This window comes from Myxine glutinosa, chromosome 1 (assembly GCF_964187855.1).
Source record: "Myxine glutinosa chromosome 1, kmMyxGlut1.1, whole genome shotgun sequence".
In the NCBI taxonomy this organism is placed as follows: domain Eukaryota; kingdom Metazoa; phylum Chordata; class Myxini; order Myxiniformes; family Myxinidae; genus Myxine; species Myxine glutinosa.
Genome location: NC_136261.1, coordinates 279,933,803 through 279,961,717, shown reverse-complemented (window position 1 = coordinate 279,961,717; position 27,915 = coordinate 279,933,803). Strand labels below are relative to the sequence as shown.

Here is a 27,915-nt window from a genome sequence, read left to right as displayed (position 1 = left end):
CCACCGCCCACTTGGTGCGTGGAATGATGTCACCACGCCAGTGGGCTTTTGTGTCCGCCACAAGGGCATGAATTTTTGAAGGACACCGTGGGTTTTTAACGGCCACCAATCTATGCTGGTAGACTGAACGCCCGTTTAACGTCCATCCGAGGGACGGCACACACCTTGATCCTTGATGAATCACCCTGCCTGTGAAACACCGGGATGACAGTGTATAGCTGTGTCGGGATTCGATTTATGTACGGTAGTTGTTTGTTTCACTGGTTAGTTGTTTGGCTGGATCTGTGGAGCATTCCCATCCGAACCCATGGTTCAGATTCAAATCCCATTTATACTGTTTAGTCCATGATTTCTTTCCAAATGTCCTTATGATGCATGCAAAACGATGAGCCTTGGACCACCGATTTGAAAAAGTGTATACGAAAGATTTTTTCTTTCCTTCCTATGGCCTTTTTGAATGTGAAGCTTCATTTTTGCCTTTTTCTTTTAGGATCAGACATGGAAGATGAGGGCGAAGCAGATGGTGAGAGTATTCAGGAGAGGAACAGGAGCAATATATTGCCAGTTGAGCTGGCCATCTGGGAGGAGAGAGCAGAGCTGGGTGACAGCGATGCGCAGCTTGAGGTAAGCCAGCGACTGGTTCACAGATGTATGCTCTCATTTGTTAATTTCAATCACAGCTATGTTACAATGTGATGTAAATTTGGTTAAAACCCATAGGTGATGCCCTGTCCTTCACCTGATTCTGGAAGTTTGCGATGAGTTTTTTTTTTTTTTTTTTTTTTTTTTTTGTATACTGAATCGAGGCTCGTGAAAGAGCTAACATTTACTTCACAAACAAATCGACCAGACAAACAAAATACACAAAAAGAGGGAGCGGAAGACAAGATGGGGAGAAAAGGGGAAGCACACAAACACAACATCCGAGAGCAGGGAGATGTGTGGAAGGGAGAGGGCCCGGGGGGAGGAGCCATGGGAAGGGGGGGGGGGGTGGGGGGGAGGGAGAAGTATAAAGCACAAGGACTTCCAGGACAGAAGTTGGTATTTCAAAAAGGGGAATTGGGGTGAAATTAGCGGGGGTAGAAACGATCAAGGTTTTGGATGGGGGAAGATAAGAGATGGTGGTGAACAGCTGTTTTAAAGACTTGGAGGGTGGAGTGGGATTGAAGAGAGTGAGGGAGTTTGTTCCAGAGGCGGGAGAAAAGAGGAATGAAGGAGTGAAGGTGAGCAGAGAGTCTTGATTTTGGCAGTTTAACCAAAAGAGGGTTGCAGGCAGATCTTGTGCGACCTGTAGGAATATTTGCAGGACAGAGCCCAGAGAGAGCTGGGGGGGCAAGGCCAGAGAGGAGTCGGTAGAAGACGGAAAGACCACCAACCTGCCTGCGGTGAGTGAGTGAGAGGCCCTTGGAGTTAGCTTCATCGCAGGAGATTCCAATGATTCTGAATGCTTTGGTTTCAACAGCGTGAAGGCGAGCTAGGAGTGAGGCAGGAGCACCAGCCCAGAGGGGAGAGCAGTATTCCATTGAGCTGCGGATGAAAGCCTTGTATGTGGTGAGGAGCTCAGGTGTGCCAAGGAAGGACTTCGCACGACGGAGGATGCCCAGTCGGCGACTGGCTTTGGAGGCCAGATTTGAAATGTGGTTTTTCCAGGAAAGATCATGGCAGATAGTGAGACCCAAAAGCTTGAGTGACAGAACTTCTTGGAGAGGATTATTCAGAAAGTGGATGGGAGGGTTGTCCAGTCGGTCTTTTCGGAGAGACATCGTAAGAGTGTGAGATTTGTCAGGATTGAAAGACATGTTCCACTTGTTTGCCCAGTCTGTGATTTTGTCAAGGTCTGCAGAGAGTGAGGAGGCTGCAGACTGCCGATCTGAGGGATGAAGAATGGAGCGACAGAGAGTAGAGTCGTCAGCAAAGAGATAGAGAGGATTTTCAAGAGAGTCAGAGAGATCATTGATGAAGACCAGAAAAAGCACAGGGCCCAGAACACTGCCTTGGGGAACTCCAGCCTGAACAGGAAGAGGAGATGAGAGAAACCCATTCAGGGCCACACGTTGACTACGACTAGAGAGGAAGTCCGCCAGCCATGCGTGGAGATTTCCATGGATACCAAAAGAGGAGAGTTTGGTGAGCAGAGCGGGGTGCCAGACTGTATCGAAGGCACGTGATATGTCAAGGGAGACTGCTCTAATTTCCTGTTTGGCATTGAGGACCTCCATCCATTGTTGAGAAAGCAGAAGCAGCATGTCCAGAGTGGAGTGTCCAGGTCTGAAACCAAATTGATGATCAGAGATCAAGCCATTGGAGAAGAGGAAAGATTTCATATCTTTGTCCTGCTGTTCATGAGAGATTGAGTGTTGCTAGCAAAGTATAGTAGAATACTGTAGAACCTCGACATTCACGTTTCCGACACTTGTGGATTCTGCATATTCGCGGTTCATAAAATGTGACCTGCTTTTACATTTGCAGCCCTGTGCTTCGCCTATTCGCTGTTTTTCATAGGCGCAAAAACGTCCCCCACCAGCTGCACACATAACAGTTCCAAAGTATCTTTGTCAGCTGCGCTTAAATACAAAGGAGCTCCAACAACCATCTATCACCAGCCCCGCACAACACAGTTGTAAAACGATCTTCCACGAGCCACACATAAACCATTTCCCACCAGCCGTGCACATAAAACAGAAGAGGAAGATGCAGTATTCTGTATTGTCTTGCAAAGATAGACGTTGAGTTTATATTGTATAATTTTAAACATCCTGGCATCAGTCTTTGTGTTAGAATTTCACTTTATTTTAGATCCAAGATAAAAGTTATTTTTTACTTACCGTACCATGATCCAGCCTCGCTGGTCCACCATTTCTCCAAAGTGTAAATATTGCGCCAATCAGCAAAGCTGGTTCATGGTACGGTAAGTAAAAATGAACTTTTATTTTGAATCTAAAATGAAATTTTAACACAAGAACTGTGATGCCAGGATGTTTAAAATTATTAAATTTAAACTTAACGTCTATCTTCGTAAGATAATGCGGAGTGCCCTGTCTTCCTTCAGGCTTGGACTCCGAACAGTTGAAATGGCAACGATTTCTGGGATCAAGATGTGCTTTGGAGACCATGTAAGATCGAAGCAAAACAAAGGGTTCATTTTCGATAAAGTAACGTGACACAGTAAAAGATTGAGCTAACTTTTTGGAATGGCTTGCAGTATTTTTATTTGTAAGCATTTTTTAAGAAACTGTTATTATGTGCATTTGTGTTCTTGAATTAAAAAAAAATTCTATTATAATATTCTATTATAATAATTATTATTCTATTATAATAATAATATTCTATTATAATATTATTCTATTATAATATAAAAAATTCTATTATATTCATAATTATGAATCACGAACCGCCGGGAACCTATCCCCCTTTTTCCCATTGAAACATTGCCCCGACATTCGCAGATTTGGCATTCGTGGCATTTTTCAGGAACTCATCCCCCGTGAATGTCGGGGTTTGACAGTACTGTACTATTCCATCAAGACAATCTATCTATAATTCCAGTAATCTCTGTGTGTGTGTGTGTGTGTCTGTCTGTGTGTGTGTTTGTTTGTCTGTGACCGCTGTTTCTCGACAACCACGGGTCCGATATACTTGAAACTTGCCAGGTATATTGCTGGGGACCCGAGGATGTGCCTTTTCAAGGTTTCATATTAATCGGACAATTACTTACCGAGCGATGTCCAAAAAACGATTCAACCAATCAGAGAGCAGCGAACTAGCGCGTGTGCCGAACGTGGCGGACACACTCTGCCTCGGATGGCACATTTGAGAGCGTATTCATTTATTTCACGTTTGCAAACTATGTTGGCGCTATGTTGGCGTTAAACGATGTTTTAAAACTAATAAAAACGAATTTGCGATTCATTCGCTTTCCTGCGCGTTTGTGTACGCGATGGCGATTTCTTTACCAAACTCCGGAAGCCGTTCGCTTTGGACCGAACCATTTCATGTAAATAGAGGGGGGGGTTCTGTGGTCGTTGCGAATGGACCAAACCATTCATGTAAATAGAGGGGGGGGATTGTCACTGTACTCGCAAGCCGTTCGCCGTTCGCTTTGGCGTTGCGAATGGACCAAACCATTTCATGTAAATAGAGGGGGGGGATATAATTTTAGATAGATATATAGTACGGGCATATATATAGTACGGGCATGCCCTAGTAGTTTATAATGATGAAAATGTTTTCCTCTGGCCCCTGAAGAACAAGCTGGCTTCTCTCTATCAGACTATTTCATTACACTTGCAATAAATCAACTATATGTAGATTACTTTGAGAAGGTCCATCCTTCTGTAAGTCATCTTTACAAACATGGCTTTACAATTAGGATGCACATTCTAAGATTTTGCATCGAGTAATATTGCTAGGCATTCTATGTTGGCAGTAATTTGTGTGCTTAACAAATTTGGTGAAACGTAAGTCTGGAAGAAGAATTCATAGTGAACATTTCTTTAAACAGGAATAAGAGGGTACTTATGATGTAGAAACCATAAGAGGTGTTTCATTTCAGAACATTAGTAAAAAGATTTTATCACGATATTTCAAAACATGATTAAAATTGTTATGCTAATGACCCAATGCAAACCCGCGAGAAGAAGCAACTTACTATTATGTCGAAAAAAAAATGTGAAAATAAGGGGCTAAATGTACTTAACTGAAGGTAAGTGATTAGTAGATCCCAAAACGTGTAAGAAACTCAAATATAATTTTCCTACAAATGTGTCATTTGTGCTCTGAATCCTGGAATCATGTTATGTGTTTAACAGTGCTTCCTGCTGGGACCAACAGCAGTAGACCGTCATCTCGTGTCGTCTTCCATATTTTCTACCCCCGTCAACAATCCCACCAACCACTCTTCATAACCCTCATACCTGGAGGCTTTCCTCTCTCTCATTGTGCGTTCATCTATCAAAATGTTTATTCTGCATCCACGTGCTTCCCACCACTGTCATTATGCCTGTAACCTCAATCCTCAGTCATCCTGCCTCTTCCATGAACCCATATCTTGGACACAAATAACTCAATAAATTGCAACATGGATGCAAAATTTTGCTCAGTTAAGGGGGCTGCTTCTTGGTGTGCATTTTCTCAAGAATGCAATCAGCTGTTTATTCTAATATTCAGTCAAAGTTTTTATTTATGTCTTGGCCAGCTAAAAAGACCTGGCATTGTCGGGCAACGCAGGGGACCTGTTCCCACCCCTTACCCTCTCTCATCACACCCTGTCCCCTGCGTTCTCCCACCTCACCCCCGACTCCCACCTCTTCCCCTCACTCTCCCCTCTGCCTCCTCCCACCCACATGGCCCCTCCCTCCAGCCTACCACCGTACCCCTTCCCTTCTCTTCCCTTCTCCTCCTTTCCCCATTCCAGACTTCCAGACTCCCACTCTACCCCTTCCCTTCCTTCCTCCCACCCCACCACCCTCTCTCCAGACTCCCACCCTATCACACTCCATCCAGACTCCCACACCACTACCACCCCTCCCTCCAGGCCCTCAACTCCTTCCCCTCCCTCTTCCAACACCTTGCCCTCCCTCCTCCCATGCCCTACCCCTCCTTCCAGACTCCCAGCCCACCCTCCCAGAGAGAAAGAGGTGGGAGAGAGAGGGGAGGTGGGGGAAGAACAGGGATGGGTGTGAGAGCAACTTCTCACCACATATCGCTATACTGTACACTCTGAGAGGGAGGGGTGCGAGGAGGAGGGTTAGAGAGAGAGAGAGAACGAGAGAGAGAACGAGAGAGAGAACGAGAGAGAGAGGTAGAGAAGGGGTGGGGGGTGGAGAGAAGGCGACAGGGAAGAGTGAGGATGGGGGGAGGGGTGAGGAGGGGGAGGAAATCTGGCAGATGGGACACCCAGTTTAACGTCTATCTCTGAGGGATGGCACACACATTGATGAATCACCCTGCCTGTGAAACACTGGGATGACAGTTTGACGTTCCGTGACGTTTAGCTCTTTCACGAGCCTCGATTCAGTATACAAAAAAAAACAAAAAAAACAGCTGGGTTGGGATTCCAACCCAGGCTAGACAACTTAGAGGATAGTGTGTGTACCTCTAGGCCATCCTGCCGGCACTAAGCATGGCTACCTCCACAGGAATAACTGGGGAATTCACTGAAGTTGCATTTGCTATTTAATCAACGGTGCACTTTTTTCATACGAGGATGTAAGTTGAAAAATCAATAATGATCAAGTGTAGTAACCGTTTGCTTTTTGAAATTTGGATTCTGTTTGACTTTAAAAAGAAAATGCATTGTGTTGATCCAGGTGGGTCAGTATTTGTTATGGAAGGCTGAAGCAGACGATGATGAGGTGATTGCCTGCTCTGGTGTGGCCTGGCTATTACGAGCAGCCAAATATGGAAATCCTGAAGCTACATGTCTACTACGGCAATGTCTCAGAGAGGGTCGAGGTAAAGCATCTATTCATATTATCTGCCTCTGAAACTGTTCATCTCTCAGTGCCCTATTGCATTTCCATCCCACCCAGTTTATCATCTCTGTAGTTTGCTGGTTCCGTAGGAACACTGAGTGCGCATGTGCGAGTGTGTGCAGGAATAACAGCAGAGAAACGTGCGGAGATGGTTAAGCTGTGTGATGAAGATCACTTTGCGATACTGGTGAAGCATGCTGCAAGGCATCTCTTCCGGTCCATAAGCTCTGAATCTCCCACCACTACCCCAGCCCAGCTTATAGAAGCTATTGGAAGCAAACATGGTGTGTAGAGCCACCACCAACAACAACAATCCTGCTATAGATTGAGCAATTAGTTCTGCTCAGAGTGATTAGTTATCCGAATGAGTTATTCAAGTTAATCAATGTTTTGTGCAATTTTCATTATCACCCAATCATTTAATGGAAACTGAACTGAAACTTCAAAATATGAGAATTATTCGATTTGATCAGCATTTAATTTTTCAATTTGCATTGTTGTTAGCAATTCCACATTTAAATTTTGAATGTATTTTATTGATTTCACATTCATTTCTATGGAGGTGCCGATGTCTTGCTTGACATCTCAGAGGTGAGTGCACATACTTCTCGGCTATTCTGCCAGCCACAGGGACCCCGATTGGCTGTAAAAGTAAAATCTGTTTCACTGCCAATTGGGGAAAGTTACTTATGAAGTTGGTCTAGAATGTATTTCCTTGTTTATTTATTTAATTAAAGAAATTTGGTCGTTGAGTCAGTGCTGTTATCAAAATCAAAATATCAATTTCGCATCTTTCACTGTTGTCATCAAAGGCCTTGAACATGTTAATTACATTTTTGGCCTTTTTTTTTTTTTGAATTATTCAATTACAGCATTATCTTGACTGTTGCTTCATCTCATATTTGGTCATCTTGACTTGAAGAGCCATCCTTGACTTTCTAACTATTAGAACTACTAATAGTGGAGCAGCTTAACTTAGATATTTATAAGGATTGTGCATTTTGTGATAAAAGCAACACACTTGCCACACATAAAGACACTTATAATATGAACAGATTTGGATATTGGGCCACCTCACATTTTGCCCATGGTGGCTATAGCAGCCATTTTCCAAAATGGCCACCAGCGGTCACTTTTATTTTCTATATATGATGTACTGGGGAAGACAGTGGGTCGACCGTGGATGCTAATGTGCTTTTAAAAGTCCAAGACTGTTTAGGGAGTGCCTATTATTTCATTTGGTACCACAATAGACAACTATAATTGAATTAGTTAGTATAAATAGGTTTGCGACACGGCATCTGGTGAGATTCCAAATGGATATTAATTGTGAAAATCATGCACATTGATGAAAAAAGGGGATTTTCATTTTCTTGGTCCACTTTTCCTGAAAAGCAAGTACCAATGTAATAATAACATAAATGAACAAAGAAATAAATCCATGCGGTTCCCATTATATTACAAGTCATTCTTTCCCGATTGCACTTTTGGTGTCTCGCCATTTCGTTACGTTGTTATTTTTTGCGCACTATCCGCTAAACATCGGTTTCGTATTTGCGAATGAAAGTCACCGTAACCAAGAGCCCCGGATGAGGCCTTTGCCTGTCAATAACAAAAATTACCACAGGGCACGCCATTTTTTCCAACGAGGTCTGAAGCAATTTCGTGTCTTTTTGTGACGCTGTTAAATTTGTTACGGAGTGATCACTCCTTTCACGTATTATCGGAGTTAAGATTAGGGGAAAAAAAAAAAAATGAAAATCATGAGTTCGGAAAATGGCCAATTTCTGGGTATGTAAAACTATGTACTGTGCATTTTTATATTTTTTACGAATGATCTGCAACTTTTATATCCTGTTGTAGTGGAAGCATGCACTGTGCCTATTTATTTCACAATAGCAAATCAAAATTATCCACTGTTCACTACAATAAAGGAGAAGTTATAAGTATCAGTATGGTGTTTGTGTTAGTACTGTTACATGTGAAACATGGCCAGCCAAAGCAAAACAAATGGCACTGAGACATTAATATCGGAAAAGGTTTCCTCCCGCGAGTTCTAGTATTTGACACTGTACATATTGTAGTATATAAAAATGGTTGTTGAATCATCATTAAGCAGTTTTGAAATTTTGACCCTCATGTCACACTTTGAGCCCCAACTTCATGGACTGACCCATATACAATGTCAAAATGCCATTTGTTGCTTTTGTTGCTTGCAGGGTCATCGTTGGAATTTATTGATGGTGGTGGTTGCTGAAGAAAAAAAGACCCTTGTAGAGGAAATTTAGTAGTGTCCAGTAAAAGTCATGTCGAAGAGCTTCAAATTAGTTGACCTTGAGCGTCCTTCGTCAACACCATCCCCACATCCGCCTCAGACTAACTGGAAGTTATGTATCATTTGCCAAGAGGAAAAGGGAGAAGCACTAACATGTCCTTCACAGTCCAAGCGACAGGACGTTGGGAGTGGATACAGATCACTAGCACAGAATTTGATGAAATTTCAGGAGCTTGAACTTTTAGGAACACTTAAGCTGGAAAGACTCGATGAAGGTCATGGCATTGAAGCAGCCATGGTTACAAATACTGCGCAGTACCACCAGACGTGCAGGCTCAAGTACAACAATACAAAATTGCAAAGAGCGGAAAAGAGAACACTCCAAACAGAAGGCGATAGCCAAGACATACCAGCAATGTCCAAGCGCACCAGATCACATTCACGATCATCGACAACAGAAAGTAAGGCACAGGAATTGTGTTTCTTCTGTGGACAACCTGCAGGAGCTGATGGCCTTCATGAAGCTACTATGTTGCCATTGGACAGACGGGTGCGGACCTGCGCAACCTTTCTTGAAGACACAGAACTGCTGGCCCAACTTAGTGTTGGTGACATGGTAGCCTTGGAAGCTAAGTACCATACCAAGTGCTTAGTGGGGCTCTACAATCGCGTCAGGAAGGCCAAGTCAGAAGGACATGAAGACACTGACCATGAGCGAAGGGTATCAGCAATCGTATTCGCTGAACTGGTTCTCTACATTGAAGAGACCAGGTGTGATGAAGAGACAGCACCGGTGTTCAAATTGGCCGATCTCGCTCAGCTGTACCAGTCCAGAATGGAGCAGCTACAAGTAAAGGTCAACACAAAGGTGCACTCCACCCGGCTTAAGCAGAGACTCCTAGCTCAGTTTCCCGACATGCGGACACACAACAAGGGAAGAGATATTCTCATGGTATTTGAAGAAGATGTTGGTGCTGTCCTCGTCAAAGCCTGTGAATTGGACAGTGACAATGATGCAGTCTATCTCGCTCGTGCTGCACAGATCATACATCGCCGTATGTTTGGAGAAGCCAAGCCCTTCAATGGATTCCCTAATAGATGCCAAGAGGAATCAGTGCCATCACATCTGCTTGCCCTCGTAAGCATGATCCTAGAGGGACCTAGTATAAAGGATCAGATGGAAGACACATCCCGTTCAGCACTTGGCATTGCACAAATGCTGAAGTTCAACAGCATTAAGCACAGGCGGAATCGTGACAACTCATCGTCACTCACTGTCAGACACAGTGCCGCTCAAGTGACACCAGTACCAACATACATAGGACTTATGTTGCACGCTCACACACGCAAGAGAGATCTAGTGGAGAGGCTTTCACACCTGGGCATGAGTATCTCCTATGACCGCGTTCTCGAACTCTCATCTCAAATGGGAAACAGTGTATGTGAACAATTTTACAGAGAACAAGTGGTCTGTCCTCCAACACTTCGAGGAAAAGTATTCACAACTGCCGCTGTGGATAATATAGACCACAACCCCAGTGCAACTACAGCAAAAGAGTCATTCCATGGTACTTCCATATCCATTTTTCAGCACCTCTCTTATACTGGTGAAGGTGTGGATCGAAGTGTTGTCATCAATGAAGGATTGGTAAATGCAAGCTCCAAGATAATCGGCCACTTGCCACAGTACTACACCGATGTTCCCCCTGTCACCAGCAATGTTAAGATGTCCTCTGTCCCAGCTGCTAGATTAGCATCACTGAACCGAAGTGACTCCAGCCAGTTGCGGAAACATACAGAAGATGAAAATGTGTGGCTACACAATACAAAACAAGTCCTGGAAGACGAGAATGAGACACACGATAACACATCTTGGGCTGCATTTCATGCCAGTCACCAGCCACCAGAAGCTCGAGTCGTCTGCCACAATGCTCTGCTACCATTGTTTCTGGACAGTGCTCACACAGTTGCAATGATCCGGCATTCAATGGATGTTGTGACGAAAGCCGTGCAGTATCTGAATCCTGGGCAGATACCAGTTGTTGCCTTTGATCAGCCGTTATTTGCCTTAGCCAAGCAAATTCAGTGGACGTGGCCGGAGGACTATGGCGAAGATAAGTTGGTAGTGATGTTTGGGGGACTCCACATCGAGATGGCAGCTCTGAAGACATTGGGGGACTGGCTGCAAGGGAGTGGCTGGGTGAATGCCCTTGTGCAAGCTGAGATTACAACGCCAGGGACAGCTGACTCATTTGTGACTTGAGGTCACAAAATTGAGTTCCTGGGAATTGCGACAGCAACTTTGGCGGTATATCTGTAGAAGAAACAGACTTTGACAGAAACGTTTCATCTGATAAATGTTACAAATATCCATCAGTTTGTTCCTCAACATGCAATTGCTTTAGTTACTAGTATGTCATGGCTATGTTTATGTTTATGTATGATCCTTTCAATTTTAACAATTTTGAATAAATTGTAATTCTAATGACTGATATTTCATTTATAACAATGACAATGTTGAACTATACAACAATATTGCTTGTAACCTCAGAAATCATAAAATATATGCATAATAATGAGACATCTTCTACAGATTGTTTGTTGTTATTTTATCCAATAACTATTATAACAATCATGTAAGTGCCCCTAATTACTTGAAAATCACTTTGCACAATAATGCAAAAGCTTAGAATGCCAAATATACTCAATTGTTGTCAGCTAGTTCCTCTGATATTGGCAGGTCTGCACACACAGAATTTCCGAATGTAGTTCCGATTAATTAGCATAAGCGCCATTTTGGAAATTGGCAACCATTGGTGCCCAGGCCCAAATTTGAGATGGCCCAATATCTATATCTGTTTGTAATATGTCAGTCTACATGTGTACCAATTTTGGTGCTTTTATCACAATTTGCACAATGGTTTTGCTAAGCTGCCCCACTATAACTATTGCCATCAAGATGACACACAAAAGTATACAAAGCATGAAATTTGGTATTTGCTAAAACAAATGCTCACCATAAACAAATTTCTACCATCAAATATTACTATCTTGATGCTCACAACACTGCTTTCTTATGATTTTTACGCCTCCGTCCCCGAAGGTGGCTGGAGGCATTATGTTTTTGGATTGTCCGTCCGTCTGTCCGTCCATCCGTACGGGCTAGACATCGTTTTTCTCAGCAACCGCATATCCGATTGAGACAAAACTTGGAGGATGGGATCGACACCCATGTAGAATGTTTTTATTATAATTGTGATGTCATAGGTCATGTGGTATGGCAGCCATCTTGGATTTAACTCAAATAATTAAAAAAGGATTTCTCAGAAACCGCTGATTGGAAAACATTGAAACCTGGCACATTGTCAAATACTCCCAATGGGGAACAAAAGCATGATAAAGATATCATCAGTGAAGTGTTATACCAGCCATAAATGTTTTAATCGAACGTCTTATCTTAAAAATCTGAAATTGCATGCACATGATCACTGACCCATTTGTATTGAAATATTAAATTTATGACATCATAGGTCTGACCCAATTGATGCGAAACTTTACAAATGACATCCAACCCGATTGCTGCATATAGTTTGAAAATTATGACATTATAGGTCATGTGGTTTGGAAGCCATCTTGGAGAAAAAAAAACGAACCTTATCCGATCAGCACGAAACTTCACAAACGTGATCCCCGACCCATACATATGCAGAGTGTACATTTTTGATGTTGTATGTCACGTGGTTTGCAGCCAAATCAGCTTGAAAGCTGATGTTAAAAAAATCCCTTCTCTGAAACCGCTTCACCGATCGATATGAAACTTGTCCTGTCTGGTAAAAATTTGATCCTTGAAAACAGCGAAAGGATTTAAATCAAACTTGTTTATTTTTTAGGACAGAACGAGGGCATCTACTTGTTGTCACGGGCAGGGACTATGCGAGGCATATTGGTGACAGTCGTATTGCTCTAGTTTTATTTTATAACTGACTGGATATTCTATTGTATCTTTGAGCTTCATTGTTGTTTGGTTCACAGTAGAGCACTTTTTTATTTTCCCTTCTTTTGCACTTTTCCTCACAGCACTTTTTTTTTTCCAACCACAACCCAGTTGCATCATCATAGCTTTGAGCTATACATCAAATCAGTTTTCCCATGTCTGACACCATTTGTATGTTTCCAGATTCCAGGCCTGGTTTGCTTTTGAAAGATGATGAGAGAGCCCTGTTGATTCAACTTTTGAAATCATATGGTATGTAATAATTATTGACCAAGCTTTGTATGTGGTGGTGGTTCATATGCAGAGTGAGGCTGCTGAATCTTTTTCTGGAGGCACGGCTGTGCCGCTGATGCAGTGCCCTCTGTTCCCAGTAAGCTGGTACTCATTTTGCCAACCTCGAAAGGATGACAGGCTGAGTCAACCCACCTGGTGTTATTTCAATGGCACGACAAGAGCTCAAACTCAGGACGCTAAGATCTCAAGCCAGGCCACCTTAACTGTTGAGCTAACACCAGGCTTGCTTGGTATGCAATAACAGATCATCTAGGAAGCACCAGAGCATGTGCACAGTGTGGTTAAAAATGAGCAAGATATACAAAGAGTATCTTGTTGTTTTTGGTTGTTCACAGTTTTGGCATACACGTTTAAATGTACAGAGATCCCTTGGCTGATGTTAATAATTGTTGAAACTATGATGGGCCACTTGATCTGTAAATCCATGTGCTGTCACTGTTTTCACTGATACTTCTCTCTCTCTCTCTCTCTCTCTCTCTCTCTCTCTCTCTCTCTCTCTTTCTCTTTCTCTTTCTCTTTCTCTTTCTCTTTCTCTTTCTCTTTCTCCTCCTTCTTCTCCTTCTCCATCTCCATCTCCATCTCCTCTATCTCCTCTATCTCCTCTATCTCCTCTATCTCCTCTCTCTCCTCTATCTCCTCTATCTCCTCTCTCTCCTCCCTCTCCTCTGTTACGTGCTCCTCCCCGACCCCCTGGTCACGGTGTACCTCCGAGCCCCGAGAGGAGTCACGGCAGAAAAATGTGTTATTCCGTATCTGTCGCAGGGATCAACTCTGTCGCAGGGATCCCTTTCCCGGGAAACCCGAAAGTTCGCTAGTGACTCCCGTTCGACAACGTTTGCTTCAGAACTTGGAGCAGCTCGGCTTTCTTCTCCGACTCACTCGCTCTGCCCTCTTTTTCCTCTTCTCTTCGTCACCGTCCGGTTCCTGTTTCATTTAAAACATTAACCTTTTTATCTTTTGAAAATAGAAATATCTATTCCCTTTAAATGACAACAATAATAATACATGGAATCAGAAATGTTTACAGTGGATGAAAACCACCACAACGGAAGTGACGAATCCGTAACACCTCTCTCTCTCCTCTCTCTCCTCTCTCTCCTCTCTCTCCTCTCTCTCACTTTGATCAGTCCCTCCAGTGAAGCTGCAGCCTTACTTCTTGATATTGCTAGATGAAAAAATTATTACGTGTCGAATTTTAGCTGGGAAAATATCTGCAGTAAAAAAAATTGTTGTTACATGTATCATATGCATGATTAGACAATGTTAAAAAAAATATATTTTTTTTTGTTTCCTTTTATTCAAACAAACCAGTTCGCTGATCAGCATGGACATTGCTTTGTAAAAACAGTCCTTCAATGTATGCTTGTAATGCAGAGGGCAAGGAACTTGTGGAAGAAGACTTCATGCTTCTGATGCAAGGCTTTGCTGAGGGCAGGCCACCTAGCAAATTGGCTACATCAGCTGATGCCAAAACCTCGCCCATTCATAATGAGGACTTCTCATTCATTGAGGTTGGTATGGCACATGACTCAATTTTATTGAGTCATTGACTGACTCAATTTTATAATAATAAATACTTTCATGCTGTGCTTTTTAAAATGTAGAGTGCCTTTAGAAAGTATTCATACCCCTAGACTTTTTGCACATTTTGTTGTGTTACAGCCTGAATTAAAAATTGATAAAATTGGGTTTTTTTTGTCACTGATCTACACATAATATACCCCATAATGACAAAGTGGATTCTTTTTATTTTATTTTATTTTTTGTTACAAAATAATTTAAAATGAATAGCTCAAATGTCTTGAGTTAATAAGTATTCAAACCTTTTACTATGACACTCCAAATTGAGCTCAGGTGCATCCAATTTCCTTTAATCATCCTTGAGAAGTCTCTACAACGTGATTGGAGTCCACCTGTGGCCAATTCAATTGATTGGACATGATTCAGAAAGAAATACACCTTTCTATAACTCTACTGACCCTCTACTCTACTAAGCCATGAAATCCAAGGAACTGTCCGTAGAACTCTGAAATAGAATTGTGAGGAGGAATAGGTCTGGGGAAGGGTATAAAACAATTTATAGAGTGTTGAAAGTTCCCAAGAGCACAGTGAGCTCCATAATTAGGAAATGGAAAGAATATGGAACTACCTAGACTCTCTCTAGAGCTGGCTGGCCGACCAAAATGAGCAACTGGGCAAGAAGGAACTTGAACAGCGAGGTGACCAATAACCCAATGACCACTCTGACAGAACTACAGAGTTCCTTGGTTGAGATGGGAGAACCTGCCAGAAGGGCAACAGTCTCTGCAGCACTTCACAAATCTAGACTTTATGGGAGAGTGGCAGGACAGAAGCCACTCCTGAAAAAAAGGCACGTGTCAGCATGTCAACAGAAAAAGGCACAATTATTTGGCCTGAATGCGAGCACGAAAACTCAGCAAGGCTTATCACCCATCTAACACCATCCTTACTATGAAGTATGGTGGTGGCAGCATGGGGATACTTTTCAGAGGCAGGGACTGGGAGACTTGTAAGGATAGAGGGATCAATGAATGGAGTCAAATACAGGCAGATCCTTGAAGAGAACCTGCTTCCTGCACCAATGATGTCATCGTTAAAAACTCATATTCCCCTTGTGGAGTTATTTACAATGAGCCACGTTTCAATTTTTCCCATAGAGTGGTTTTGGAGATATAGAGGTGCAACGTTTTTTGTTTTTTCCAAGATTGCGCCTGCAACACATAACCTATGGCGTCATGATTATCATTAAAATATTCTACAGGAGGAGGCGCTCCTATGGTGAAAATTTCGTGTCCATCAGACCAACAGTTGCTGAAATGAAATTAATAATGATCAGATGGATAAGTGTTGTATTTGTCGAATTATGACGTCATAGCGAAGGCACCGATGACATAATCATTAACATATCTTATTCCCCATTGGGAGTAGTTGACAATGGGCCAGGTCTCAATTTTTTCCATGGAGTGGTTTCAGAGATAGAGGTGCGAAGTTTTTCCAAGATGGCGCCTGTACCACGTGATCTATGACGTCATAATAATTAAAATATTCTACATGAGGAGGCCTTCCTATGGTGAAAATTTCGTGTCAATCAGACCAAGAGTTGCAGAGAAAAAAAATTCATACTGATCGAATCAAGCGTTGTACTTCTCGAATTATGACGTTGTAGCGGCTACCGCTGGGTTTACACAATCGCCTTGCACCTACCAAGGACGCGGAGCGATCACCATGCCGGGCTCGTCCAGGACGCCTGGGCAGGCCCGCGCTCAACTTGCCAGGCCTCGGCCGGGACGCCCGGGCATGCCCGGGCACGCCCGGCCACGCCCGCTCTCGACTTGCCAGGCCACGCCCGGGCATGCCCGCCCTCGACTTGCCAGGCCGCGGCCAGGACGCCCGGCCACGCCCCCTCTCGCCTTTCCTGGGCAAACGCTCCTGGATAATGTGTGTATATATATTGCTGCCCGATAAACGGGCTTTTCAGAGTACCCGAGTTGTTTTGTGACAATAAAGAAACTCGGACGAATTCCAGCTTTTTGTCGCGTCCATTCTTCCGATTACGTGGGAGCACAGCTCCTTCATTGGTGACCTACCGACATAGACACGGCAGTTGCCCTGCGGGCAGGACACGGCAGACGGCCTACCTTCTGGGAGGCTCACGCGGCGGTTTGGTTCGCCCAGGCGGACTCCCTGTTCGCCCTGCGAGGCATCACGGCCGACGACACCCGCTTCCACCATGTGGTAGCAGCGCTCAGTTCAGCCACCGCGGCCCGCGCCCTGAGCCTCCTCGAGAGCCCGCCAGTCGCTGACAAATACGGCGCGATTAAAAAGCTCCTCCTCGACGCTTTCGCCCTCCCATCGGGGGAACGCGCACGGTGCCTGCTCGACCTGCCCGAGCTCGGCGACACGCGCCCGTCCGAGCGAATGGACTACATGCTTTCGCTGCTCGGCGAGCACTCTCCGGCATTCCTGTTCCGGGAGCTGTTCCTCCGTCAGCTGCCTAGCCCGGTACGCCTAGCCCTGGCGAGCACGACGATCACGGATCCCCGCGCCCTCGCCAGGGAAGCCGACAAGATCTCCGCGGCAGGCCAACGCATTGCAGCAGCGACCTGGGGCCCACCGCCGTCCGACGCAACGCCCATGGCGCCCGAGCACCCGGCACGGTCGACGACCGAACTGCCGATGCAATTGGTGGCCGCAATGCTGAGCCGACCACCTCCAGCACGACGACCGGGGCCTCCACCTGACCAAGCGTGGTGTTACTATCATGCCAGGTTCGGACAGAAGGCCCGGACATGCCGACCCCCGTGCACCTTCGGCAGGCCGGGAAACGGCCGGGCCGGCATTCATTACCAGCCATGAGCGCCGGCCACACGGGCAACTTACTTTTCATCACAGACAAAGCGTCCGGACGGCACTTCCTGTGCGACACCGGCGCCCAACTGAGTGTCATACCCGCCTCCGATCAGGACAGGCAGTCCGCGGTTTGCGGCCCCTCCTTGGTTGCGGCCAACGGATCGGCCATCCGCACCTTCGGCCCACGCAACGTCACCCTCTGCTTCGGCGGCCAATGCTTTACTTGGACTTTTGTAACCGCCAGCGTGCCCATGGCTCTGCTAGGCGCCGACTTCCTCTGCGCATACGGACTGCTGGTGGACGTCCAACGGCGTCGCCTCATCAACGCCGAGACCTTCAGCTCCCTGGTATGCACATTGAGCAGCTCCGCTCCGACCGAGCTGGCATGCGCCCTCCCGGCGGCGAACAAGTTTGCTCGCCTGCTCACAGAGTTCCCGGCCCTCACGCGGCCGACGTTTTCGGCCGTCGCAGTACGACGTGGGATCGAGCACCACGTACCAACCACGGGCCCGCCGGTCTACGCCAGAGCCCGCCGCCTCGACCCAGCCAAGCTCGCCGTGGCCAAAGCCGAGTTTGACGCTTTGGAACACCTCGGCATCGTGCGGCGCTCCGATAGCGCGTGGGCTTCGCCACTACACATCGTCCCAAAACCAGGGGGCGGCTGGCGCCCATGTGGCGACTACCGCCGCCTTAACGACGCTACCACCCCCGACAGGTATCCGATCCCGCACATCCAAGACTTCTCCGCCTGTCTGGCAGGACGGGTCATTTTTTCAAAAATCGATCTCATACGGGGATATCACCAGGTACCTGTCAGGGCGGCCGACGTCCCTAAAACGGCCGTCATCACGCCGTTCCGCTTATTCGAATTCCTACGGATGCCGTTTGGCCTCAATAACGCGGCTCAGGCATTCCAGCGCTTGATGGACGGCGTGCTGCGTGACCTTCCGTTCCTCTTCGTTTACCTGGACGACATCCTCGTCGCCAGCACGTCCCGGGCCGAGCACCTCCTCCACCTCCGAACACTGTTCGGGCACCTCAGCGAGCACGGCCTCATCGTCAACCCGGCCAGATGCCACTTCGGCACGACGGCCGTTGATTTTTTGGGCCACCACATCACCAAGAACGGGGCCATGCCGCTGCCAACCAAGGTCGAGGCCATCACCACGTTTCCGCGTCCCCGCTCCATAAAGGCCCTGCAGGAATTCCTGGGAATGGTGAATTTCTATCACCTCTTCGTGCCACGCGCTGCTCAACTCATGCGGCCCCTCTACGAAGCCCTCCGGGGCAAGCCGGCCAAGCACGACGTCGTCTGGTCCGCAGCAATGGACGCGGCCTGCCAAAGCTCAAAGCGGGACCTCGCCGACGCAACACTGCTCGCTCACCCGGTGCTCAACGCTCCCATCGCCCTCACCACGGATGCCTCCGACTACGCGGTGGGCGCCGTACATGAGCAATGGGTGAACGGGGTTTGGCAGCCACTCGCTTTTTTCAGCCGGCAGCTCCGGCCGAACGAGCTCAAATATAGCACGTTTGACCGTGAGCTCCTCGGTCTACACCTGGCCGTTCGCCATTTCCGCCACCTCCTGGAGGGCCGACTCTTCACGGCGTTCGTCGACCACAAGCCGTTGGTTTACGCAATGGCCAAGGTCACGGAGCCGTGGTCGGCCCGCCAACAGCGCCACCTCCCCGCCGTGTCGGAGTTTACCACGGACATCCGGCACGTCGCCGGCAAAAACAACGCCGTGGCCGACTGTTTTTCTCGGGCCAGCGCGAACGCGGTCCACCTCGGCGTGGACTTCGCGCTTATGGCGGCGGACCAAACCACCGACACCACGGTGCAAGCCCTCCGGGCGGCGGACACGGGCCTCCGCCTGGCCGACATCCCCTTCGCGGACACTGTCCTGCTCGGCGAGGTCTCCCAAGGCCAGCCTCGCCCCATCGTGCCCGTTACCTGGCAACGCCGCATTTTCGCCTCCCTCCACGGCCTTTCCCACCCAGGCCGGAAAGCTTCCCAGAAGCTGGTGTCGGCGCGATTCGTCTGGCACAGCCTGCCAACAGGCCAAGGTCCACCGACACACCCAGGCCCCGCTGACACCTTTCACCGTGCCCGAACGACGTTTCGACCACGTCAACGTGGATCTGGTGGGCCCCCTCCCCCCATCACGGGGGTTCACACACCTGCTCACCATGGTGGACAGGACCACCAGGTGACCGGAGGCCGTTCCCCTCGTCTCCACCACCACCGCCGACGTGGTGCAGGCTTTCATCGCCACCTGGGTCGCCCGCTTCGGCGCACCGGCGGACATCTCGTCGGACCGCGGACCGCAGTTCACCTCCGAGCTGTGGGGCGCGGTCGCCCGCAACCTGGGGCTCAAGCTCCACCGTACTATGGCCTACCACCCCCAAGCCCACGGGTTGTGCGAGCGATTCCACTGCTCCATGAAGGCCGCGCTCATGGCCGGCCTTCAAGACGGCGGTTGGGCCGACCGGCTGCCGTGGGTCCTTTTGGGCCTCCGCACGGCCCCCAAGGAGGACCTCCGGGCATCCACCGCCGAGCTTGTCTACGGCCAGGCGCTACGCGTCCCGGGCGAATTCGTTCCCGACGCTACCAGTCCCTGGTCCGCAGCTCACCATTGCTCGGACCTCCAGGAGGCCGCCCGACGGTTTGCCCCCGTGCCAACATCCCACCATGGTGACCCCCAGTCCTACGTCCCCCCAGCGCTTCGCACAGTGGAGTACGTTTTTGTGCGTCATGACGCACATCGGGGGCCACTCCGGCCGCCGTACGACGGGCCCTTCCGGGTCCTGCGAAGGGACGACAAGTCGTTCGTCATCGACATCGGCGGCAGGTCGGACCGGATTGCGGTGGACCGCCTCAAGCCGGCGCACGTGGACATCGACCAACCGCCACGGTTGGCCCTTCCGCCGCGGCGAGGCCGCCCCCCGTCCACGGTGCCCCCCACTCGCCCGCGCACCACCACACTGGACCCCCCCCCCCCATGACCCGCCAGGGGTCGCTTCGGCCGGGTCATCAGGACCCCCCCTCAAATTGACCCTGCCGGTGCAAGTCGATTCTGGGGGGACGTGTGTAGCGGCTACCGCTGGGTTTACACAATCGCCTTGCACCTACCAAGGACGCGGAGCGATCACCATGCCGGGCTCGTCCAGGACGCCCGGGCAGGCCCGCGCTCGACTTGCCAGGCCGCGTCCGGGACGCCCGGCCACGCCCCCTCTCGCCTTTCCCGGGCAAACGCTCCAGGATAATGTGTGTATATATATTGCTGCCCGATAAACGGGCTTTTCAGAGTACCCGAGTTGTTTTGTGACAATAAAGAAACTCGGACGAATTCCAGCTTTTTGTCGCGTACATTCTTCCGATTACGTGGGAGCACAGCTCCTTCAACGTCATAATTAAGGTGCCGATGACCATGATTAACATAATTATGTTATTCCCCAAGCGGAGTACTTGACAATGAGCCATGTTTCAATTTTTTCCCATGGAGCAGTTTCAGAGATATAGAGGTGCAACTTTTTTTCGATTTTCCCAAGATGGGCCTGTACCACATGACCTATGACATCATAATTATCATTTTAAAAATTCCACAGGAGGAGCCTCTCATATTCTGAAAATTTCCTGCCAATCGGACTAACAGTTGCAGAGGATTCTTTTTTTTTCGTACTGATCGGATCAAGCGTTGTACTTGTCAAATTATGACATCATAATGAAGGCACCGATGACATCATCATCAACATATCTTATTCCCCATGGGGAGTACTTGACAATGAGCCATGTTTCCATTTTTTCCATTGAGCGGTTTGGGAGATAGAGGTGCAACGTTTTTTCCAAGATGGCGTCCATACCACGTGACCTATGACGTCATAATTATGAATACAAATTTTCTACAGCCGGAAGCGCTCCTGTGGTAAAATTTCGTGTGAATCGGACCAACGGTTGCCGAGAAAATGAATTTTTAAAATGCCTACACGGCACATGTATGCAACAAAATGCTTAACCACGCTTTTCGCTTCACGAGCGCAGGGTAATTATATATTTCTGTATTTCATTTTCAATAACTTTGTAAAAATGTCTAAAAACATGTTTTCACTTTGGCATTGTGGGGTATTTTGTGTAGACCTGTGACTAAATTTTTTTAATTTAATCCATTTTCATTTCAGGCTTTAACAAGAAAATGTGGAGAAATCCCTGGGTGTCAATACTTTCTGAAGGCCAAGTTTGGTAGATGAACAGTGAATACGTGGTAGACGTTGATGAACAATAGGCAATAACAGCTTATCCTTTGTCTGTTTTCCCCTTTTATAGCTACTCTCGCAGGCATGGCATTCAGCGAAGGATCTATTTGGACATGCATTGAGAGTTGGAGAGAGTGCTGGTTCCCACTCCCTCTCCGCTATCTTCCCTACACAACAGCTCATCTCTCTTATCGCTCTTGCCGGCTTCTCGCACATCAGTGTCTCATCACTCTTCCTTGCTCTACCTCTTTTTGTCTGCTACCTCACCTTCAGCACAATGTTGTCTTTTACTCTACAGGTAAATTATTATTCTTCACTTTCTTGTTTGCTTCTTGGTACTTAAGCTTGTCCTTACTCTAGTCCCTAAACATCCTTATTCCTAAACATCCTTTTCTTAACATCATAACTCCAAAAACATTTAGAATATAACCAATAAAAATTACTACAACTTCATTCTCAGTATTGATTTGCATTGTGACCTTAAATATAACGTCTTCTCATCCTCAGCTCCATCAAACTAGACCTGAATGGCAAGCTTATTCTGTTTGGAATGACCTACTGCGTCGCTTTGTTCCTGATCTCTGCTCTTTGGAAACAGAGGCACGGTTTGCAAGAAGGAGTCTGCCATCTTGCCTTGCTGCAATAGCTGCTGGAATTGTGGCGGCTCTTTGCTTGCCATTAGCCAATGAAGCCTGGTTACCTCGTACGCCTCTAGGACTTGTGGCGGCCATTAGTGCCTACATAGCATTAAAGAGTGGTCGTGCTGGACCAGATGCACTCCAAGTCTTGGCTACCATCACTGCAGCCACTGTGTTTCAGGGTGGGTGAGGCCTTTACAGTATTTGTTCACCCTGCACTCTTTATGAAACAAAACATTAACTCAAAACTTACCCCGACCTTCCCAAGCTCTTGGGAGTTTGCCTACGACCTGGGCTGGTGTCAGAATCCTGAGCCTCCTTGGCTGTCCCATTGGAACCCTGCCGTTGGGCAAGATCACTTTGTCTTTAGGTCTTCCGGCTGCTTTGCATGTACGACTGCTCTGGTTACTCTTCCGCAATGCCTACAGAGACAACTGGAAAGGTGAATTAGGATGGAGGGGAATATTATCCAGGGTAGTTATTTATTTTAATGTATTCAGTGAGTAAATTACTTATTTTATACTCATAGTTGTTTTCTTTTGATGTGAGACCTCTCACTATAGTGCGTACACGAGTTTTTTTTATTTATTTTTCTACTTTTGTACAAGTGAAAATTGATCACTGCACGGAGGTATATTTGATTTTATTCTCAGCATCGAGCTGCTTTATTACATTGTTGTTATTTAAATGCTAATCCATCATTAAAGACTTCAAAACGTTTTGGGTTAAACTCATCTCATAATATCCTATTGTACATCTGATTGTCCACTCGTTTCTAAGTGAACGAATATTCATGGTTTACACAAATCGTTTGTTCATTTTCCTTGTTTTGCATTTACAAAAATGAGGGTGCTTTGTCCTGGTGTTGTTAACAATTAAGAAAATCGGCTAATTTATTTGCTGAGCACTGGTAAAAACATCTTGCATGTGTTAGTGAGAAAGTATTTAGGTGTAGAGAGAGACATTGTAGGTGTAGAGAGACATGTTGTGTTTGTGTCCTTCCCCCTCTCCTCTCTCCCTCTCTCCCCAACTTGTCTGCCGCTCCCCTTATTTTTTGTGTTTTGTGTGTCGGTTTGACTTTTTGTGTCATTAATGTTAGCTCTTTCACGAGCCTCGATCTTGTATACAAAAAACAAACAAAAAAAAAATTACAGAGAGTCGTAATTGATGATGATGTATTTTTGGAAAGGACTAATGGTAGCTGTTTTCTTTCGCATTTTCGTTTTTGTATCCAGTATTTTTTTCCTCATATAGGTTTAACTATTTTTCTGTTCATTCCACCCCCCCTCCCCCACCCACTCTGACCACCCCAGGCTTAAAGACAGCATTACCGCCCTTAGTGCTTGTGACTGTCTGGGCACGACTCTCTGCCTGTCTTCTGCTGTCTTCCCCACCAAGCTCCTTGTTATCCTGGCTTGTCGGTCCACCTCTCCTTGTTCTCTCATTGCCCATCCTTGCCATTTCTTGGTTGTTCTCTTTCACCCAAGCTGTGGTTACAATGGAGGTATTTGTTGTTCACCCCACATCTTCCCCCCCCCCCCCCCCCCTCCTCTCCACCTTGCACTCTTGCATTAACTTCCAAAATTGAGTATAACTGTAAGATCCTGTTTTACATTGAGAATGCATTCCTGAAAAGTGCACCAAACATCAAAACGATGAAAATCGAAGCAATTTTTCTTAATAATTAATTAAGCGGGGAAATGCATTCCTCACGTTTCTACTTCAGGTATTGTAAATTTTGCATTTTACCTGTGATATTGTTCTTTATGATTAATGAAAATAGTATTCAAGTACACATATGTATTATATAAAAAACAATTACCAGACATTTATTTTTAAATAAACCTCTTCCAGAAGAGGTTCAAAGTGCTGATTCGTCGTCGTCTTCTTCCTTCTTCAATGAACGAAGGCATTTTTTATCGATCAAAGGCAAACTTAACCCGGAAATCCATGAATACCAGCATTCATTCAACAAATAACATCTAATTTAACTTCTTTGGTAACACTTTTACAATGCCTCTCTGCCAATCTATATTACAGTGCATTTATTTACCGTATGTGCGAATCGCCGAAAGAATGTGCAGTAGTTCTTTTGGCAATTTTGCGATCTCCTGTTTTGGACTTTAGTGATGTAATGTGGTGTCTTCATCAGTCTTGTAAGTTCTGAAGATGTTCGAGAATACAAGGTATGGCTTTTAAAACGCCATAAGTGTGAGTTGAGCCGATGAATATCGAGAAATGTAGTCAGGTTCCATATGCCCAGATTTTAAGGGTCTTTCCGATTTTGTGGAGATTTGTAACCATTTACATTTTTGAAATGTTTGGGAGGTTCTAAATCTGAAAAACCAATGTTTCCATTTCATTTGAAATTTTTCATGGCCGCCATCAGATTTAAAAATTGCCACCATCTCATACTTATTTTTGTCAATATCTCAAAAAGTAAGCCAGCTGTGAACATGATTCTAGCGGCTATACCCACGTTTTGGGGGGAAATGGATATGACAGTATCTCAAAAATGTTTGTCCACACAGTCCAATAAGTTCATTTATCGTCTTCATCATTCTCATTAGACAATGGTCTGACATACATATCAGCATCATCGTGGCACACGGTGCTGCATAAACAAAGACCAATGCATGCAAAGTTGTTCGATCTGCAACTACACCTTTGTGATGAGCAGTCTCCCTTACAACGGCAAATAATCATTTCAAATATGGCCTTGGGTGTTGGTGGAATATCTGTTGTACGGGGCTTAAGCTGTCCATTTGTGTCTTTGAAGAATCCATTCTTTAGTGGGTCCAGAAAATTTGCTGCGTGATGCTGGGAGCGAGACATGGGTAATGAACGCAGAGCAGCAACGAAGGTTGGAAAGGGTGGAAATGCGAATGGTTCGACGGATGTGCGGAGTATCGTTGAGAGAGAGGAAGACAAATGATGAATTGCGAAAGATGATGGGAATAGAGCCTGTGATTGATGCTGTGAAGAGGAACAGGTTGAGATGGTTTGGTCATGTGTTGAGGAAGGATGAAAGTGACTGGTTGAGAAGAGTGATGGAAATGAATGTAGAAGGAAGTAGAAGACGGGGAAGACCGAGAAAGACTTGGCCAAAGATGGTGGAAGAAGAAATGCGGGCAAGGGGGTTAACAAGGAGAGATGTAGAAAATAGGGCAAAATGGAGAAGATTGTCATGGGGACCGCAAGGCTAACCCCCGCTCTAGTAGGGAAAATGGCCTTAAAATGCCTGTTGTTGTTGTTGTTGTATGCTGGCTTCACCCAATACCCTGGCCTGATGATGGACTCTTGGAATGTGCTGCTTAAGGGCTCCAACGTAGGTTGAAACCTGTCACATTCTGTCATGTTTTTACAGAACAGATACCATCGTAGATCAGGAACGCTGTTAATCTCGATCCCTTTTGGGTTGTATGCGACACACACAAATGTAGGACTAATGTGCCACGATGTTGGTACTTCTTTTGGCATAAGAACTACCAAGTACTTGTACATAGTAACTCCATGATCAGATCGTGGAAAGGAAAATGAAATTCCTTATCTTGATCAGTCCTGCCCTGATCTTGAAGCAAGCAACCTATCAGTTAGCAAGAATGTTGTTCTGTTCACATCCATTGGTGCAGACCATGCATGTGAACATTTGAATTGGCAGATGAAGGCCAAATCAGGACTGGTTGGTTGAGGACAAACTCGCTGATTGTGTGTACTAAAGTGGACATGTACATTTCATATACCATTAAAGTGTACATGTACATTTCAAAGTGTACATATACATAATTTCTCTAAAATATACGTGTTCATAGTAACTTGTAAAATAAGCAAAAAAAACTTTCAGGAATTTCCCCGGCCTTCTGACTACTTAATTAAATTCTATCAATTAATTAATTAAATACGCATGAGGCATTTCACTTCCACACCTATTTTCGTTTTACTTCGCACAGGAGAATTACACGTCTATGCTGATGTGAAATACAGTTTGAAAAGTCAGACGAAAACCAAGTGTTTTTTTGATTAAAAACCACTATTTTCTTTCCTCTGAATTATGAGAACTTATGGTACCTTCTTTGGGCAGTACATATTACACTGCAGCTGCGATCACTCAAAACAAAACGTGCATTACCTCGTATCCTCTGCATGAGATGCAATCAATTGTTTCCTCAAAACGGTACCTTTATATAATGATAGAAGATGCATTTTTCACTATACCAGAGGCCTATGAAGCCAAAGACCTTTGTGGAGGGAAAACGATGGCGGCGATTTCTGGCCCATGGCGTCACCTGGCTAATGGGCAGTGCTTGTGACGCAGGGGAAGCTGGGAGAGTGTGGCCTGTAGAATGGGCGCTGCTTATGAACCACCCACAGACACAAACTCAACTTGATATGCAAGACTAGCAAATATATCTGGCTAAGCAACACAGGCGAATGTGTGCAGGTGCAAGAGCGAAAGGACAAGTGAAAGATAAAATAATGAAAGGAGGCGAAAGATACACGACAATGAAAAGAAAAGTGAAGGGGAAAGATGAGATTAAACCAGACGGATGACAGTGTGGACTTCTCGAGCTTTCAGACAGTCTCTTGAGAAAAAGACGACCCGGCCGGCCTGTCAACCCCACCTCCCCCCACCCCCGCATCCGCGCAACCCTGTCCCCCCGTTCACGACACCCTCTCCCACTAAGTCATCGTTGGTTTGCCGCCCCAGGGCGCATCTCTCCTCGTTCCATGATTGGCATCCTCTCCACCCTTCTGCCCACCAACAATCTGAGATTGGTGTGGTGCCGGGGTTGGGTGTGCTCCCTATCGTCCCAACAGTGATTAATAGTCGGTGCCCACCAGCTAGTTCGAGGCAGTTTTGGGGGAGGGTAACTGTTGGACGGAAGGCAGGGAGCAGGCAATTCTTTACTGGTAGGCACGGAGCAGGCGGTGGTGGAGTGTGTTGTATGCGCTGTGTGTAGAAAATGAATGCAGACCAGGGTTTAGAACCTGAAAATAACATCTAACGGATACCTATCTATCAAAACACTCGCAACACATATCTGCCCACATAGACTTCAGACGCTTAAACTGACCAATATACTCTGAAATAACTGGGTTTACTGTGTCAGTACCTCTCTTTCACCCCCTACCCATTCCCCCCAACCCCTCAGCCCCGATGAGCCCAAAACTGCAACACTATCATCACTTGATTCTTGTTTGATGGAGAACAGGTTTCATTAACGTTGATCGGGAGCTGAACATTAAACCTTGTAAATGGGATGCTGCCGCTTGTGTACTTTTCAGTTTGAAATGTTTTTTTTGGAGCACCGATCATTGCGTGCAGACCATAAGATAAACAGAACTACCATCACTTCAGTAGAAATGATCATGATGATGATGATGATGATGATATATCATTGCAAATGATGGCCAGCTGTGAAATCACATTTGCACCTTTGAAACCATAATTTGACTTTGGAGTGTTTTGTTCAACTGTCTGTTTGTACACTTTAGAAGAAATTTATAAATTATTAGGCTGTCCTTATTGCTTGTTATCATAATTGAGGCTTTGTGTATTTTGTGGTTGTCTAGGGAGTGATTGTTCTGCTGACACTGGGGCTGGTTGGGGCTGCA

The 27,915-nt window shown here is 46.1% G+C and overlaps 1 protein-coding gene across 4 annotated transcripts in view; it reads left to right on the top strand.

Moving 5' to 3' along the window:
* Positions 1-27,915, top strand: part of LOC137438066 (wolframin) — a 30,343-nt gene that overhangs the window by 2,077 nt on the left and 351 nt on the right. For 3 of the 4 annotated variants that reach the window (XM_078766588.1, XM_078766594.1, XM_078766597.1), the window contains exons 2-11: positions 491-624; positions 6,309-6,453; positions 6,596-6,757; positions 12,926-12,994; positions 14,411-14,547; positions 21,732-21,959; positions 22,169-22,481; positions 22,568-22,741; positions 23,613-23,803; positions 27,874-27,915. The exon at positions 27,874-27,915 is cut by the window's right edge and continues 351 nt beyond it. In XM_078766588.1, coding sequence (XP_078622714.1) covers positions 499-624; positions 6,309-6,453; positions 6,596-6,757; positions 12,926-12,994; positions 14,411-14,547; positions 21,732-21,959; positions 22,169-22,481; positions 22,568-22,741; positions 23,613-23,803; positions 27,874-27,915 — 1,587 coding nt within the window. In that variant the 5' untranslated portion in view covers positions 491-498. Of the gene's footprint in view, positions 1-490; positions 625-6,308; positions 6,454-6,595; positions 6,758-8,692; positions 11,332-12,925; positions 12,995-14,410; positions 14,548-21,731; positions 21,960-22,168; positions 22,482-22,567; positions 22,742-23,612; positions 23,804-27,873 lie in introns of those variants that run through there. The other variant, XM_078766587.1, reaches the window with a different exon arrangement.